The following is an 18,860-nucleotide window of genomic DNA, read 5'->3' as shown; positions in this document are numbered from 1 at the left end:
AGACCTGAGACCATCCTGGTGGCCATTCGCTGAACCGACTCAACTCTCCGCACATCTTTTTGATAATGCGGCCTCCACAATTGTACACAGTATTCCAGATGGGGTCTCACCATGGATCTGTACAACGGCATTATGACCTCGGGCTTAAGGCTGACGAAACTTCTATGGATACAGCCCATGATTTGTCTAGCCTTGGATGAAGCTTTCTCCACTTGATTGGCAGTCTTCATGTCTTCGCTAATGATCACCCCCAAGTCACGTTCTGCTACAGTCCTTGCTAGGATCTCACCATTTAGGGTGCAAGTCCTGCATGGATTTTTGCCGCCAAGGTGCATGACCTTGCATTTTTTGGCATTGAAACTTAGTTGCCAAGTCTTTGACCAATGCTCCAGCAGGAGTAGGTCCTGTGTCATACTGTCAGGCACTGAGCTTTTGTCGGGCACTGTGCTTTCATCTGTTGTGCAGTTGCCTACTATGTTGCATAGTTTGGCGTCATCGGCGAAAAATGTAATTTTACCTCGAAGCCCCTCAGCCAAGTCTCTTATGAAGATGTTAAATAGGATTGGGCCCAAGACCGAGCCCTGCGGCACTCCTCTGATCACCTCCGTCGTATCGGAGAGGGTACCGTTTACCACTACCCTCTGAGCCAGTCCCTAACCCATGCGGTTAATGTTTCACCCAGTCCCATCAAACCCATCTTGCTCAATAACCTGCGGTATGGGACGCTTTCAAACGCTTTGCTGAAGTCCAAGTACACGACGTCCAGGGACTCCCCTATATCCAGCTTTCTTGTTACCCAGTCAAAGAAGTCAAAGATTTGATTGGCAGGACCTTCCCTTCATAAAACCATGTTTGATGGGGATCTCGTAGATTCTCCTCGTTCAGGATCGTATCCAATTGGCATTTGATTAGTGTTTCCATAAGTTTACTCACTATTGATGTGAGACTCACCGGTCTATAATTCTCAGTCTCCGTCCTGCATCCCTTTTTGTGGAGTGTAATGACGTTAGCCATTTTCCAATCCAACGGGACTCTTCCTGTATTTAAGGAAAGTATTTCTTCACCGAAAGGGTGGTTGATCATTGGAATGATCTTCCACTGCAGGTAATTGAGACCAGCAGCGTGCCAGATTAAAAAAAAAAAAAAAAATGGGATCAGCATGTGGGATCTCTTCATGGAAGAGATTAGGGAGGAGGGTCATTAGAGTGGGCAGACTTGATGGGCCATGGCCCTTTTCTCAAGTTTCAAGTTTATTAAGTATTTGATTAATCGCTTACTCAAATATCTAAGTGATGAACAAATCTTTCAATTTACAGATAATACAGGGGTTATAAAAAACAGATGAACACTGAACAAAACATTTTAAATTAATGACTAACAAAATAAACAGAAAAGGAAAACAAAGGGAAAGGCAGGGTAATGAAATACAATAATAATGATAGAAAGAAGGACGTCATTTTCTATGTTTCTATATTTGTCTATTTTTCAATAGTTGTTAATGAGGTGATATTGCATATTTTAAAGTCATCTGCCTTGACCTCTTTGGGAAAAAAAAAGAATATAAATGAAACAACTTCAAAAGCCATTCTATATCTGAATCTAATGCTAGTTGTACAAAAAGTGTGGCAACCATTAATTCCTCTGATTCTGACTTCTCTAATAGGTTTGTTAAGTCCAATACATCTATTACTGGTTCTTGCTTGTCCTCCGGAGTCTTCTTCTTTCCCAAGGGAATATAATATATTTTTGAAATTGGTGGAAAAGAACTCTGTGGGACTTTTAGAATCTCCGAAAGATACCGTTTAAACATATCAAGAGCTGTAGTGGATATTAACTTTGGAAAATTAATCAGTCTCAAATTTTGTCTCCGTACTACATTTTCAAGAACCTCCATCTTAAAATTAATATTATCATTATCCCTCATGAGGAGCTGATTTTGTGCTCCCAATATTTCCAACTTTTTTTCCTGCTCAAGTGATTTTTTCTCAATGTTCACCATAACTTCCAATTTTCTTTCATGTTCTAATGATTTTTCTTCCAATTTGCCCACTTTTTTTGCAATTTTAAAGTCTCAGAAAGTATCCCTGCAGAATGAGTAGACAGAGTTTGCAATTGATTTCCCAGGGAAATCTGTAATGTTGAGATTGCCTCCCAAATTGAGTTTAAATCCACCACTGAAGGCTTTTCTAGAGGAACTAGGAAACATTTAATATCCAAATCTTTAAGCTGCTCAGTACCTGTTTGAAAATTTAAAGGTAATGGTGATTCTTGCCGTTCCTCCATTTTCCCCAAGACCTCCTGCGTTGGAAATACTGTAGACCTTCTCCGGGCTGCCAGTTCTTCATTTTCCTCCTCCTCACAGCTCCCGGAAGTTACCGCCATGATGTCACCTGCAGATCTGTTTTAGCTGGTGTGCTCTCCCTCCCGGGCACCCCGCCCTCCAGCCGTCCTCTCTGCTCGTGTTCTGTTGGAGGCCAGGTTCCTGAAGAAGGGCTCCTCCCGAAACCAGCGCGGTTGAACCTTTCCTCCTGGCGCGGTTTTTCCGTCGGTGTGACAGTTTTGGATAAGTATTGTTTATTTTTGGATATGTTCTTCATTTTTTGGTATGGTTTTTGATTTTGTTGTGATTTTGTGCGTGCTTTTTGAGGGGGTTTGGCTGGCAGGGTTTGTGTGGGGGTCGCTCAGGTTGTTTGTGTTGTGTTGAGTTTTATTTACTCACTTTGATTGCTGATTGCTTTGATTCTTGCACACACAGGGCGCTCGATGATGGTGTGTGGGTGGAGGCTTATTGCCTTGACCCAGAAGTGAAGTGTCGGAGCTGCGCTCCTATCACTGAGGGTTCACACTGAGAGCGCCCTACAACATTATACAGTGTGACATGCTTTTTTGACATGTCACACTGTATTTGGCTTATAAGTTGTGAGACAAGTTTGGCACTGTGAGCTTCCCCCACGCAGACCTTGATGTGACTTGGTTGCCTTCCTTGTTTTTTCTAGTTTAGGATTTGTTTGGCAAATCAGGAGTGTCTTGTTGTTGTTGTCTAGTTTTTATCTGCCAAGGTCTCCTGCCCATTTGACATTTTCTTCTTTCTTCGTGCTTACCATCCATCTTCTGTCTCTGTACCTTCCCACTACCAACATTTCTATTTCTTTCCCACTGTCTACCATCTCTCTCCCTCCTTCCCTGGTTGGGCCTGCCTCCCTCTCTCTCTCTTTGGGCCTCTCTCCCCCCACTCTCTCTCCATGGGTCTCTGTCTGCCTGCCTCCCTCGCTCTCCGTGGGTCCCCTCCCCGTGTCAGATATTTTTCTCCTTCCTTTCTTCTTCCCTTCCTTCCCCCTGCAGTCCAGTCTCTTCTCTCCTACCTTCTCTCCCCTAGCTGTTGGTCTCTCTCTGCTCCTTCCCTCCCCTGTAGCCCCCTGCACTCCTACCTTCCCAGCCATCAGTGCTTTGCCTTACACACTAGCACTGCCGGCTGGCTGGCCGATTCATCTCTTGTCTACTGTTTCATTTAATACTATACATGTCTGTTGTAATCCACATAGAAGTTTGGACAGTGCAGAGTAGAAATGTAGAAAATAAAAAATCTCCTCTCTTTGGCAGTTCAGCTCTGCCCAACCCACAGAGTTGTGCTCTGGGGTGCAGTTCAAAGCCGCCACCTCACACTGGTGGGAGGGGAATCAGCTGCAGGAGCTGAAGATCAGTGGCTCCCATGGCTCTCTAGCAGGAGGAAGCTCTGCTCTTGCATTTGCCTCCTCTGCACAGTCACTCCGATAGCGGTCCTGTTGCTGCTGCGGGAGAGAAGGAGTCAAGATTTGACCACTGAATCAGTGAGGCAGATTTTTTTTTAAAAAACAAATCGATTCAACTGGAGTGATTCAGCAAATTGATTCTAATCGAGAATCGTGCAGCTCTAGTGGACACTAGACAAGTCAGGGGATGGGCGAGAGTACTAAAAGAGTGATGTTTTTCTGGTATTTATTCAATAAATATTTTAAAGTTTTTGCATTGTGGGTGTTTTATTGTTTATCAGTTAAAACCTAACATCAAATATATATATATATATATCCAGAAGGGGCTGTCTGTTGACATCTAGCCAAGCATATTGGTGCTTTATCTGTATGTGTGTGTATATATATATATATATATATATATACATATACATACATACATATACATACACACACACAATCCAGAAGGGGCTGTCTGTTGACATCTAGATATGCTTGGCTAGATGTCAACAGACAGCCCCTTCTGGATTGTTGATTCACAGGGTATGAGGAACTCCATAGCTCATTTAATAACTGTTTTGTAGTTCTGGAACATGCTACTGATTGAACTGTGTCAGGAAATCAACTTGCTGACCTTTAGAAGAAAAAAAATTAAACCTTTCTTTTCTTCTTGATGATTTTCTGTTATCTAGTTTATATTTTATGTTTTATTATAAATTGCTAGGTTTTTTAAATTGCAATTTTAGTTTCTGTCATCACATTGTAGTGCATGAAAAGATTGTTGTACATCAGTTTGAATAAGCATTGGTAATTAAAAACAATCTCTGATCTTGGCGGAATAGCTGAATGGAAGGGAAACAATTAATTTATCAAAACTCACCATACTTCGTCTAATATAGTCAATGGATTTCTTCATATCCATGCCAGCCCAGTTGTTCAGCATATAGCAAATACACGAAGCACAATACACAAATCTCATGTCATTCTCACTGCCTTCAGGTACTGCACAAAAACTATAAAAAGTGGGCTGTCATTCTCAATGGAAGGGCATTTAAACCAATAACATCAAAAGACCAATTTCTATTGAAAAGTGATAAGCCTATTTTTGCTTTGTGAAATCATTCTAAAAAAAATTGCTATGTTATCACTTAAAAGCCCTTTCACTAAACTGCTGTGATCACTAACATGTGCTTACCACAGGTTAACATCCACTACCACAGGGCATACTCAGGTGACTCATGGGCGGAGAGAAGAGGTGCCCAGTTCTAATTGGTTAGCCCAACTGTTTCGCCATGCAATAATTATTTAGCATGATAGGTAGTGCAGGAGCTCTTAGTGCCTAGTAAATAGGTATCAGTAAGGGCTCCCCAGGCTAATGGCCACAAGCCAGTTAGTGTGTGGCCAATAATAGGAGAAATAGGAAAATATGGTCATTTTACAATTACGTTAAAAGTGGCCTCAGCTTAGTGAAAGGGACTCTTATTTTGGCAAACAGCAGTTTGCCTCATTGTGTTCCTCAATTTCTTTTTCCTGAAGCTATGTAGAATTCTGCTAGAAATCTAAAGTCTCATAATGACAAAATTATCATAACTAAAGGAAAGCACAGTTTTCAGTTCAGAATTATTTTATTTTTGGTTTTGATGCATTCTATTTACTTAACTAACCCTCCTAAGGAATATTTTTAATAATAGATTGTAAGCAGAACTTAACAAAAGCATTAAACAAGCTCATAAACTCAATATCCAAGAGTAAAATCACCCAACTCAAGCCTTCTGAAGAAGCTATATGTTAAATTTAAGAAGTGAAAATGATCTTTCATAAAGCAAAGCTCCAGGAATCATCATCAATTTTGTTTGATATACCACAACATCATAAATACATCTAAGCAGTTTAGAAGTTTAAAAATTATGGGGAAAAAAGGATCAAACATACAAAGAAGAGGGAAGAACAAAAAGGAGATTTGAAAATCATAATCAAAATTGGGTAAATTACTAATTATCAAGATGTATAGTAAGACATGTAAATATTATCTTAACAGGGAATGCACATGAAGGAAAATAAGAAATGACATCATATACACAAACTAGGAGGTGGTAGCTACTGAACTAGCCACATACAGAGGTGATAGAAATACCAAAATCTAAGAAATTATCTTAGGGAAGGCCTGGTTAAAGTAAAAAGCTGGCAGGGTCAATTTGAGCTTAAAGTCTCTGAACAAATATAGAAAAGGAGTTTGTTCCTTAGTACTCGAATTATCACCCAGAAACAACAGTGACCGAGTCTAAACGAATCTACATCTGGTTGGGACAACAAAGATGTTGGTGAGCAGAACAAAGATTATGGGATTGAGCAGTGTATCGCAAACTATGTGCTTCCTGAGATTTGAGCTGTGCCACAAGATGCTGGGGGGGAGGAGAGGCGCCAGCTGTCCTTAGGACGTGCCTCTCACGGCAATCAATTTCAACCAACGAACCCAAATCTCAACCAACAAAATTATCTGGAAGAATTTTTAAATATTCTGTAGGCAATCAGCCAGCGCTGGCGCCTCTCCTTCTCTCTGCGTGTGTTCCCTGCTGACACCCCCCCACTGGAAAATCAGGGTCCATCTGGAGGGCCTTCGCACATGTGCCAGCGTCGACGTGGTAACGTCACGCATGCGTACGTTCGGATGCCTCGAGCCACAGCCACTACGTTTAGTGTGCCTTGGCTCGACAAAGTTTGCAGGACACTGTCTCCTTAGCATACTGTTAGCAGATCAGATAAGACAGAAAATTAAAATAAAAAAAAATCGATATGGTCCATCCAATCTGCCCAAAAAGATAACTCAAAAGTACAATGCGATACTTACATATAATCACAGAAAGAACTGCAAGCTCCTCCTTCCTTGTGCTTATTTTCATGGCCCTTCCTTATCTCTCTTGCTTCCATTCTAGACTGTACAGTATATATTGAAAAATCTTTCTTCCAAGTCACCTTTTTTCTCTCCATTTCCCCCATTATTTTCATCTCCCCTTCCCATCTTGTTCCTTATTCCCTGCCCTATAATATTCAAATCTCAGCCTCCAGCTTCCTTTCCCTCATCAGCCTTAAGTTCCTTTTCTTGCCCCTACATCCATGTCCTTCTCCCCATCCGTTTTCATCCTTTCACTTTCCTCACCTTTTTCTTCAATTACCTAGCCCAGATTTGTTACATTTCACACCAGTTTTTCCTTTCCTCTCATCCACATATTTTAATTTATCTTTCCTTATCTAATCCAAACTTTGCTATCCCCACTTCTTCATCCGTCTCTCATCCCTCCCATTTCTATCACTTCTTACAACTCTTTCCACAGATGGACTGCTTCAAAACAAAATCTCTTGATTAAAACAGTCACCTGATGTAGTCCATGTTTCACCCACTCTTGGGCTGCTTCAGAGGTATAATGCTTCCAGAATTGGGAAGACTAAAGGATTCTTGATCCCAACTAAAATGTACAAAAATGTTCAGCAACACTGATGCTGCTCCGAGCATTGAAAGTTGCAGAGCATTTTTGTACGTTTTAGTTGGGATTTTGTATCATTGCTAGTACAGATCTGAAGAGCCTCTATGGTTTGCCCTCTCTTTTCCCATCCATCTAATTTTCTTCTCACCCAGATCCCTTCTAACTTCTACCTCCTTAATTCTCATTCTCCATTCCTCCTACCACTTATAACTTTTACCATCTTTCTCCTCCCTGGCTCTCTTACTTTTCCTACACCCAAAATCATGTCCTCCCTGGGCTTATCTTCCTATCTTTGCATTCAAATTTTAATTTTAACTCTCTTTCATAGCTAGGTTTAGATATACAGAACACACCAGCAATAATTATTTTATATCACTAGATCTAACATTTTGATGCAAAGCTCGGAACTGCTTTCAAAGATGAAATGAAACATTTATTATTAAAATGTAAAGAAAAATTTTTACTGTACCTTCCATCTTCTAGCTGAAGTGCTCTTAGTCCTGCCAAGCAGGCGTCAACATGTACACGACTCAGATCATCTCCAAGAATAAGCAAAGATGACAGCGCAGTATAAGTCATTGCTATGTGTCCACTGTCATAGGGGTGAATTACACCCGGTTTCTAAGAAAAAGCAGAGAAGAGTCATGAATATATGCTAATTTTTTTTATTTACATACCACATTTGATTTCCCATCTTCTTATATCAGAAAATTATGATCATCCGTGAAAATACTTCTGGGATAATGGTGTCACAGTTTATGAAATTCCTGAGATTTTGGAATTTATCTTAAGATGTGATAAGATGTTGACTAATGTAATGTAATTCAAAGTAGAATATAGTTCTAAAACTCAAAAAAGTCACCTTAGGTTACATGGAGGTAATGGAAGTAGAAACTGAATTTTTTTTTTAAAATGTAATAAGCATAGGGGATTCTTCAAAAAAAAAAATAAAATGCTTCATGCATACTATAATGATTCTGCCAAAAAGGGATGTAAGGAAAAAAAAGAGGGGTTGGCCTTCTTTCTAAAAGTATAATTTCCTAATTGCATTTCTTTTCTTAATATATAATACAATTAATTTTATTTACTAAACTTTGCAAATAAATTTTTTAAATTTTAAATATACATTTTTTTAAAGTCTAAAATTTAGGTGACTGATGTCTAGTACAAAGTTTTTACTAATGAAATCTTAATTTTGCCACTGTTTAAACAAAATCCCTTAAATTCTTTATTTCTCTAAGGGGGGGTGTAAAAAGGTACATTAAAATCATAACTCACATCATTTGCCTCTTAGCATACATTGTTGCCCCCCCTTCCAACTGATATAATAATAATAATAACTTTATTCTTCTATACCGCCTGCCTCCTCCAATAGGCCTACCTTGTAAAATCCCTGGCATCCAGTGGGGGGTCAGGGCAGAAGCAATCCACACTCACTTCTGGCTTTGCCAGTAAAGGTTTAAAATTGCAACAACAAATCCTAACGGTAATCTCCTGGTATCACTGTGAGAGGTCAAGCTGCTGTACAAGGGTCTTTATTTCTTTATTTTTTTACAGCGACCTGACCTTTAGTGATAGACTACCGCTAAGGGTTACCTGGAGTGACTGGGCACTGCTCCTGCCTTGACTACACTAGACCCCAGGGGTTTTGAAAGATAGGCCTGGGGAGAGGAGGTTCTAAAGCAGCATTAATCATATACTTATTTGATTTATTTTTGCACATACTCCCAAAGGCTCAGAATGGGATATAAATCAGGTTACTCAATCATTTTCCCTATCTGTCCCAGTGGGCTCTCAGTCTCTCTAATGTACCTGGGGCAATGGGGGATTAAGTGACTTACCCAGGGTCACAAGCAATGTTCCCTCTAAGGATTGATGAGGTGTGTGCAAAAAAAAAATATGCATGAGCGACAAGTTATATACTCCACAAATTTATGAGCAGGCGCGGAGGCCGAGTGCCCATGAGATTGTGGGAGGGTTAAATACTCAAAATTTAGAAGAATAACAATTTACTTAAAGTTTTTGTTTCGCCAGCTTTCTGGTATCTTTACATACAGTGGCGTACCTAGCATATGTAACACCCGGGGCCACACGTCACACATGAGTACCTAGGAAAAGGCAGTATCTTATATATTGCAGTGAGCAGTACATCAATACACCCATTGTAAAACTAAACAAGCCAGACCAGCACAGATCAATCCTACACCGTCAATCCTAACAGAAAACCATGTCTTTCGAACACACAGAAAACACCTTCGCCTAGTATGGAATATGTCATCACAAACTAACCCCTCCCCCTTTTACAAAACTGTAGTGTGGATTTTAGCCACAGTGGTAACAGCCCTGACGCTTATAGAATTCTGAGCATCAGAGCTGCTACCACCACGGCTGGCGCTAAAAAACGCTCCACAGTTTTGTAAAAGGGGTATAAAATAGAAATACACAGCTTCAACGCTCTAGCTCAGGGGTGCCCAAACTTTTTGGGCTTGCGAGCTACTTTAAAATGACTAAGTCAAAATGATCTACCAACAATAAAATTAAAACACACAAAGCATACCATATGCTGAGAAAATGTTAATTATCATTCCTATTCTGGGTTTTTTTCAAAGAGGTCAAGGCAGATGACTCTATGCATTGTCACCTCAGTAACAACCATACAAAAATAGACAAATATACCCCCCTTCCTTTTTATTAAACCACAATAGCAGTTTTTAGCACAGGGAACTGCGCTAAATGCCCAGCGCTGCTCTCAACGCTCATAGGCTCCCTGCGCTAAAAAACACTATTGCGGTTTAGTAAAAGGGGGCCATAGTGCAAAATATAGACAGCATATATAAATTCAGACACATTTTGATCACTAAATTTAAAATAAAATCATTTTTCCTACCAAGTCTGGTGATTTCATGAGTCTCTGGTTGCACTTTCATCTTCTGACTGTGCATCCAAACTTTCTTCCCTTCTTTCAGCCTGTATGCTTCCTCTCCTCCAGACCTCAATCCCTCCCCTAACTTTTTCTTCCTCTCTCTCTGCCCTGTCTTTCTTTTTTCTCTCTTGATGCCCCCTTTCTTTTTTTCTGGTTCCCTCCTGTCTCCCTGCCTGCCCCCTTTCTTTCTTTCTCCCTACCCTCCACAAAGCCACTGCTGCCACCGCCGCGGCTGCCCCAAGCTCTCTCTGCTTCCCACCGTCGGGCCGACCAGCATTCCCCCGACGTCAATTCTGCCGTCGGAGAGGAAGTTCCACCCAGCGATTGGCTGGCCCGAACTTCCTCTCCGACGGCAGCCTTAGGGGGGGTGCACAGCCGGCCAGATCCGGACCTGGTCGGCTGTGCACCCCCCCTAAGGCTGCACCCGGGGCGGACCCCCCCCCCCTCTTGGTGCACCACTGAAGACGTGGCAGTGGCTCCTCTCACGATCCCCACCTGTGTCGGAAGTGCGTCGGGGATCTTACTATGCAGTCCTCAGTTTCCCACTGCGTATTTTAGTGAGCGACACGAGAAAAATTATGAGTGACGCCAATGAAAATAGTGAGCGATCGCTCATGTGCTCAGCTTAGAGGGAACATTGGTCACAAGGAGCAGTGCAGGATTTGAACCCACTCCCTCAGGGTGCTAAGGCTGTAACTCTAAACACTATGTCACACTCTCCCTCCAGGAATCACTAAACTGCAATACAATCTGTCCTGTGAAAAATTAAGTTGCAGTAAAAACCAGACTTTTACCACACCTTAATAAATACTCCTTAAATATTTTAAACAATCAAGTTTGTTTCTTTAAAAAGGGAGGGAGGGAGGGAGGGGGAGATTTGCTATGAAAACTCTTTCCTGTTTGCCTGTTTTAATTAAATTGTAAGCTCTTTTGAGTAGGGATTGTCTCCTACATGTTTAATGTACAGCACTGTGTATGTTCAGCAGTAACAGTGCCAAAGAAATCGTAAGTATGTTTGTGTTTATTAAAATTCTTTATATACCGCTTAATTTGCCAAATAGGATCAAAGCAGTTAAAAAAAATCCAATGGAGTTCCTTTCTATTATAAACTGTTATTATTATTATTAAAAATAGAAAAGGAAAGAAAAAGGAAAACACAGAATTACACTATATAAAATAATATAACATAACGCATACTTACTTTACGTTTATAATGTATGAATAAAATTATAATGTAATACAATACAGAGTGAAACACTGAATTCAAGTCCTATCATTGTAAAAAGGCCAACTGAAAATAATAGACCTTTGGATGTCTTAAAATTTATTAAAGACTCTTCTCAAATCCAATGGTAGACTATTCCAAAAAACTGGAATCAAATAAAATAATGCACAATTTCTAGCTGAAGCAAGATGAGTCTTATATATATATGAGGTATAGCTATTCTATTATCATTCAGTGATCTTAATAGTAGTAGAAGTAAAGCTCAAGTCAAAAGAACACAAATTGTCATTTTGTAGAGACCTTCATACAACTCTCTGGAAAAAAGAACGTTTGTTCACAAATGCCCTCAGTATTTTTTATTTTTTGAAGGGAAGGGAAGAGGAAGGGCCGTATGGAAGGGATATACAAAGTATAAAAATGGGGCATTGGACCATACAGTTAATTTTAGGTAATTATATTTCTGCATGGTTTTGATTCAGAAACAAAGTCATAGTAATGATCAATCATTAATTTACAACTTGCAGAGACAAACCAAGGTAAATCATTGCTTTAACACAAAGAAGGCGGCTAAGGCCATTAACAAAAGGCGGCGGCATAAACAATATTATTATTTCAACAACAAATTATTCAAAACGAAGGGTACAAAAGGATCCAATACTTTGATGGAAATGAATAAAGCCGAGTATGTACACTGTTATGACCTGGGGTGGTACGAGTCATAGGCGTTTGAACTGGGGGGTTCTGTGGGTGATCCAGTGGAGGGGGGAAAAAACCCACTTCTTGCAAGGCTGGGAGCTTGGTACCGGCAGGCTCTCTAATGCGTCTTTTCGCCTGCATCTATTCCGCACGCCCGACTGTTCACCCACACGTAGCGTTTAGCTTCTTAGAGAAGCACTCCCTGCCGCTGGCCCAAAGTCTTCTTTCCACTGCAGCCCACCCTAGCGGAAACAGGAAGTTGTCAGAGAGGGCGGGACACAGTGGAGAGAAGAAGCCAGGCCAGTGGCAGGGAGCGCTTTTCTAAGAAGTTAAATGCGGTGGGAGTAGTAGATGCAGGCAAACTGAGGTCGGCGCCTAAGCAAAGTGTGGAAGAAGGAACGACATGATAGGAAAGCAACGATTGACCTGAAGTGTGAGGAAGAAGGGAAAACAGAAAGAAACTGTGGATTTCTCGTTGCTTATTAGAGAGGAAGCGATAAAAGAGAAGGTTTCAGTGGCATGGAAAGAGAAGCGGCCATTCATAAGAACATAAGCATTGCCTCTGCTGGGTCAGACCAGGGGTCCATTGTGCCCGGCAGTCCGCTCCCACGGCGGCCCCCCAGGTCCATGACCTGAAAGTGTTCTCTACCTAACCTAAAATATCCATACCCTATTCGCTCAATGTCCTGTAAGGTAAACCTCTATCTGTACCCTGTAATCCCATACGCTTCCAGGAAGTCATCCAGTCCCTTTTTGAACCCCAGAATTGTACTCTGTCTTATCACCTCTCCGGGAAGCGCGTTCCAGGTGTCCACCACCCTCTGAGTGAAGAAGAACTTCCTTGCATTCGTTATGAATCTGTCTCCTCTTGTTTTAGTTGTCCCTGCTAGTCTAAAGAATCTGTCCCTCTCCACCTTCTCTATTCCTTTCATGATTTTATAAGTCTCTATCATGTCCCCTCTCAGTCTCCGCTTCTCCAGGGTAAAGAGCCCCAGCCTGTCTAGCCGTTCGGCATATGAAAGGTTCTCCATACCCTTTATCATCCTCGTTGCCCTCCTCTGGACCTTCTCGAGTATTGCCATGTTCTTCTTGAGGTATGGCGACCAGTATTGGACGCAGTATTCCAGATGTGGGCGCACCATTGCTTGATACAGTGGCAGGATAACTTCCTTCGTTCTGGTAGTGATACCTTTTTTGATAATGCCCAACATTCTGTTCGCTTTTTTTGAGGCCGCTGCACATTGCGCCGCCGGCTTCATTGTGTTATCCACCAATACCCCCAGATCTTTTTCTTGGCTGCCTTCCCCGAGTACCCTCCCTCCCATCACGTAGCTGTACATGGAGTTCCCCTTCCCTATGTGCAAGACCTTACATTTCTCCACATTGAAGCTCATCTGTCATTTTTTTGCCCACTCACTCAGTTTGTTCACTCATGGTAAAGATAGGGTGCAGGGGATCTAAAAGCTTTTTCCTAGATATAATTGTTTGAACTTACTAACTATTGGTAAAACAAGCTGGAAATTACTGTTACTAGTGTTTGGGAATGTTAGAGATTAACAACTTCTTTTATGAATTTTTACCAAATTTCTGTTCTGAATTATCGAGATGGACATTTTTTAAATTTTATATTTACTTTTTCCTTATTCTGTCAAGGAAATGTGGCTCAGATAGGAAAAGACTTACCTATCCCCAGTGAAAAAGTAAAATTGAGATAGTACCTGGATTTGGGGACGAAAGAGGGGGGTAGAAGGAGGACAGGGAGGGGGTCAGATGGGCATGAGGGAAGGGGGAGGGAATGAGAAATGGCTATGGAGGCAAAATGGGGAGAGGGAGAGAGATTTGGTGGAGCGGGCAAGATGGGGAAAGGGAAAGAGATTCAGGGTAGAGAATGACACGGTGACAAAATTCATCACCGTCCCCGTCGATAACCGCGGGAAACCATCTTCATGTCATTCTTTAAGAAGAGAGGGAAGAATCAGAGTATGAATGGCCACAACCTCTGACCCACAAGCTTTGCTCTGATGAATGCTGGTGTAGAAGGACTCAGGTTGAAATTAATACTAGAAAATGACATGGGATTATTTCCCGCGGTTATCCGCGGGGACGGGAACAGTGATGAATTTTGTCACTGTGTCATTCTCTAATTCAGGGGAGGGGACGGAAGGGGGAGGGGGAGATGGACAACTCAGGGAAACAGAGAAGAGAAGACATGGCTAGGGAAAGCTGTAAAATTTCATGTTGAAATTCCAAGCTGTTCCTGAGAAAACAGCAAAACACACAAAACAAAACCCAAAAAACCCTCTAGTCTAGGAGTTACTTTTGCCTCACCCTGTATTCTTTTATTCATCTTATTCCTAGGTTTCCTTTTCTAAGAATAATTTTCTTATAATTAATCACACACCCCTACTTTTTATCATCACTTTAGCCCCAATTCACTAAAGCCAGCGATCATCGCTAACCTGTTTTCACAGATTTAGCAACAATCACTGCTAACTGACCCAATTCATAAAATGGCCCACCATGTGTTTTTCTCCTCGAGCGCCCATTTTCCGATCTGGCCATGCAAATTAGTAAAACCACATGCAAAATAGCCAAGCGACTGTTTCACTTACATTTGCTTGGCTATTTTGATTGGGGTTTTACGATCCTAAAACCCGACTGCTGTAGACCTGAGGTGTCTGAGCCAATCAGAGCCTTAGGCCCCTCCCTATGCATCACATGATGCACCGGGCAGGGGCCTAAGGCCTAGTGGCATAGCAGGCCGGGCAGAGGAGCAGGAGAAGGTGGTATTTGCGGTTCCTCCTCCTCCCAATGCAAAAGATATAGACACCGGGGCGAGAAGGGGGCATTGCAGTGGCAGGAGAAAGTGGGCATCCCTCCTGTCATTTCGGGAGGGGGAGATTGCAGGAGGGAGTGGGCATCATTCCTGCCGTATTTAAGTTCGGTGCGGGGATGAGGGGGAACGTCGGGTGGCAGGAGGGAGTGGTATCCCTCCTGCCAGTTTTTTGGAAGAAGCAGGTGGGCTGGCGGGAGTCATGGCAGGAGGGAGTGGGCATCCCTCCTGTTGGTTTTTTTGGGGAAGCGGGAGGACGATTGTCAGCTTTTTTAATGGGACAAATGGTGCGCGTTTAAGTCGCGCAGAACATCTGTCGCATTAAAAAAAAAAGCAGAAGCCTTGACAGCAGTGACAGGTGGCTGCTTCTCCTGTCAGGGCTCTGCGCATGTCTTAAATCGCTCACTAAGCGATTGAGTCGGTAGGTTTAAGTGCAAATCATTTGCATGCAAACTTGATAGTGAATCAATCGCTGTTTGAAAATCAGCCAGAGAATCGGCCAACGATCGAGTCGCTATTTTTAGTGAATCTGGGTCTTTGTGTATTTAATTTTAAGCTATTTATTCATTTTAATTATTTGAGATTGTTGCCAGAAAATGAGGAAATGGGGTGGGGGGAAAGAGAGAGAAGAGAAGCACTGGTTTAGATACAAATTAGCATCCTATTAAAATTACTCGCACTAAATGTTGAGAAAGGATAAACAAAAGAAATGTTCAGATCTCTGAACACTAGATACTATTACAGTACTATTGCCATAGGATTAATAAGAGAAGAACCAATAATTTTGTTTACTTCAACTGCTTGCCAGCAATTCTGCTTTAAATAAAACACATGCTGTTCACTTGCCTGGCTGGAATTTCCATCATTTTCTGTTTCTAGTGCCAGAAACTATCCTGGGAAGTGTGTGAACTGCTTCTCACGGAGGCAGTGACAAGTCTGATGCTCACACAAGTGAGCACTTCTGCCCCAGCATGTGAAAAATGGGGAACCCTGCCTTACAGGGTATATTTTCAACTCGCATGACCTGCCATAAAGTCCAATCCTTATTTGGCAAAATATTTAAGAAACTTCTATGTGCCTAACACAGCAGCTTGGCTTAGCTATTAAAAATGCTCCTGTCGAAATTTTCTGTTATGCTTATGCAATCCTTTGGAAAAAAAAAAACAAAACCCTGCAGCACCAATTTATGAGGATACAAAACACTTTTTTCCTGCATTACTATGGAAGAGTGATACTTCATTCCAAAGCATAGCCAGAGCTCAATTTCTGGGTGGGCACGCCCTTACATTGCTTCTCTACCCATTACCCTCTCACCTCAAAGTGGTAAAAAAAAATAAAAAAATCCCCAAACACACCTTGGCTGCCAGGGATCCCAGAGCCTCGCTAGCTATTGCAATTCATTATTTAAAGGCGTTACCCAGAAACAATTAAGATGACTACAATTAGTTCAAAATATTGCAATATAAATAACAAATTCTAAGAAATATGATCATGTAATGCCGCTCCTGAAAAATGCTCATTGGCTGCCAATTCCTCACCGCATCTGTTATAAAATTGCCCTTCTATCATTCAAGATTCGTCAGACAAACCTTCCTATCTTTTTAGACAGACTATTAATACCTCACGCCCCGAACTAGAACTTTACATTCAAGCAACCAAAATCTCCTTTCAGTACCCTCTTTAAAAATCATCAGCACCAGACATAATGAGATCTTTTCAGTCACTGCACCCCAGTTATGAAACTCGCTCCCAACTTATCTTAGAGAAAATCTATACTAGATAGATTCAAGAGTTCCTTAAAAACCTCTTTATAAGGATGCATTTGAAACTTAAAACCATTCAACTCGGCTTATCCAAACATTAGAACGCTTACCGTATTTTCGCGGATATAACGCACGCGTTATACGCGTTTTTACCTACCGCGCATACCCCCCGCGCGTTATATGCCTGAGCGCGGTATACAAAAGTTTTTAAACATAGTTCCCACCCCGCCCGATGCCCGATTCACCCCCCCAGCAGGACCGCTCGCACCCCCACCCCGAACGACCGCTCGCACGCACTCCCACCCGCACCCGCATCCACGATCGGAGCAAGAGGGAGCCCAAGCCCTCTTGCCCGGCCGACTCCCCGACGTCCGATACATCCCCCCCCGGCAGGACCACTCGCACCCCCACCCCGAAGGACCGCCGACTTCCCGACAATATCGGGCCAGAAGGGAGCCCAAACCCTCCTGGTCACGGCGACCCCCTAACCCCACCCCGCACTACATTACGGGCAGGAGGGATCCCAGGCCCTCCTGCCCTCGACGCAAACCCCCCTCCCCCCCAACGACCGCCCCCCCCCAAGAACCTCCGACCGTCCCCCCAGCCGACCCGCGACCCCCGCGCCCCCAGGTGGGACCTAAGGCTCCAGGGCCTATTCTGATTGGCCCACGCGCCTTAGGCCCCACCAGTAGGCGCAGCTTTAGGACGGATGGGCCAATCCGGCCTCATTCCTTCGTTGGCTGCCTGCCGGACAGGCGGGTTTGGCTCCCGTCTGTCCGGCCAACTACCAAAGGTACGGGGAAGGGGGGTGGGGGGTCGTGGGGGTCGGCCAGGGGGGTCGCGGGTCGGCTGGGGGGGCAGTCGGAGGTTCTTGGGGGGGGGCGGTCGTTGGGGGGGGAGAGGGGTTTGCGTCGAGGGCAGGAGGGCCTGGGATCCCTCCTGCCCGTAATGTAGTGCGGGGTGGGGTTAGGGGGTCGCCGTGGCCAGGAGGGTTTGGGCTCCCTTCTGGCCCAACTACACAAAGGTACGGGGAAGGCGGGTGGGGGTGTCGTGGGGGTCGGCCAGGGGGGTCGCGGGTCGGCTGGGGGACGGGCGGAGGTTCTTGGGGGGGGGGGCGGTCGTTGGGGGGAGGGGGTTTGCATCGAGGGCAGGAGGGCCTGGGATCCCTCCTGCCCGTAATGTAGTGCGGGGTGGGGTTAGGGGGTCGCCGTGGCCAGGAGGGTTTGGGCTCCCTCCTGGCCCGATATTGTTGGGGAGTCGGCGGTCCTTCGGGGTGGGGGTGCGAGTGGTCCTGCCGGGGGGGGGGAATGTATCGGACGTCGGGGGGGGGGCATCAGGCTTTCAGGATGGGGACAGACCTTCAAGGGGGGACAGGACTTCAAGGGGGGACAGTGCACGAAAAGTCAGGGGGGTGAACGGAGAGTCGGGACAGCGCACGGAAAGTCAGGGCAGTGCACGGAAGTCAGGGGGGGGTGAACGGAGAGTCGGGACAGCGCACGGAAAGTCAGGGCGGGCGAAAGGAGCGTCGGGCATCATGCGCGGTATACCCGTGAGCGCGGTATACAAAAGTTTTTGTACATATCATCGTGATTTCTGCGCGCTATACCCGTGTGCGCGTTTTACACGGGTGCGCGTTATATCCGCGAAAATACGGTAATCATCAATTCTTATCTACTCTACATAAGAGTTGTTGCTCCTGTCGTGCCACTGGCCTATTATTTTTCCCCTCATTGCTACTACCTTTTCTTAAAACCACTGCAGTTCTACCCCCATTTCCCCTTGTTTCCGTTCGTTTGTTGTTCAAGTTTATCCTTGTCCGTATTTTTAACAACTCTCTTACTTCTCCCTAATTTTATTATGTACACCGCTTAGAAATCTTTATAAGCACATGTATCAAATTTTGAATAAACTTGAAACTAACTGAAGAGTCCTCTTCGGAATCCCCCATACCCGAACTGTGCATTGCAGAGGTCATTAATATTGATGGGTGGAGGTGCGCTGCCAACTGCCCTTGGTATGAGACAGTTTGGGGCTATGGAGAGGGATCTTGAGCTGGTGGGGCTTTGGGGTCCCCACAAGCCTGGCCATGTGCATTGCCGGAGGGCGGGCCTGAACCAAAACTGGATAAGCCCGTGCAAAACTGAAAAAAAACTTCTGAACACTTCTGCCAGAACAGCATAATGCACTGCATATTGCTATGCAGGATACCT

The 18,860-nt window shown here is 43.6% G+C and overlaps 1 protein-coding gene across 3 annotated transcripts in view; it reads right to left on the bottom strand.

The window, feature by feature from the left end:
* Window positions 1-18,860, bottom strand: part of PGGT1B (protein geranylgeranyltransferase type I subunit beta) — an 85,197-nt gene that overhangs the window by 26,914 nt on the left and 39,423 nt on the right. For all 3 annotated transcript variants that reach the window (XM_033929082.1, XM_033929080.1, XM_033929081.1), the window contains exons 4-5: window positions 7,680-7,831; window positions 4,609-4,741 (exon numbers count right to left, since the gene is read on the bottom strand). In XM_033929082.1, the coding sequence (XP_033784973.1) occupies window positions 4,609-4,741; window positions 7,680-7,831 (285 nt within the window). The remainder of the gene's footprint in view (window positions 1-4,608; window positions 4,742-7,679; window positions 7,832-18,860) is intronic.

This window comes from Geotrypetes seraphini, chromosome 1 (assembly GCF_902459505.1).
Source record: "Geotrypetes seraphini chromosome 1, aGeoSer1.1, whole genome shotgun sequence".
Classification (NCBI taxonomy): Eukaryota; Metazoa; Chordata; class Amphibia; order Gymnophiona; family Dermophiidae; genus Geotrypetes; species Geotrypetes seraphini.
This window is presented reverse-complemented; position numbering and strand designations above follow the sequence as displayed.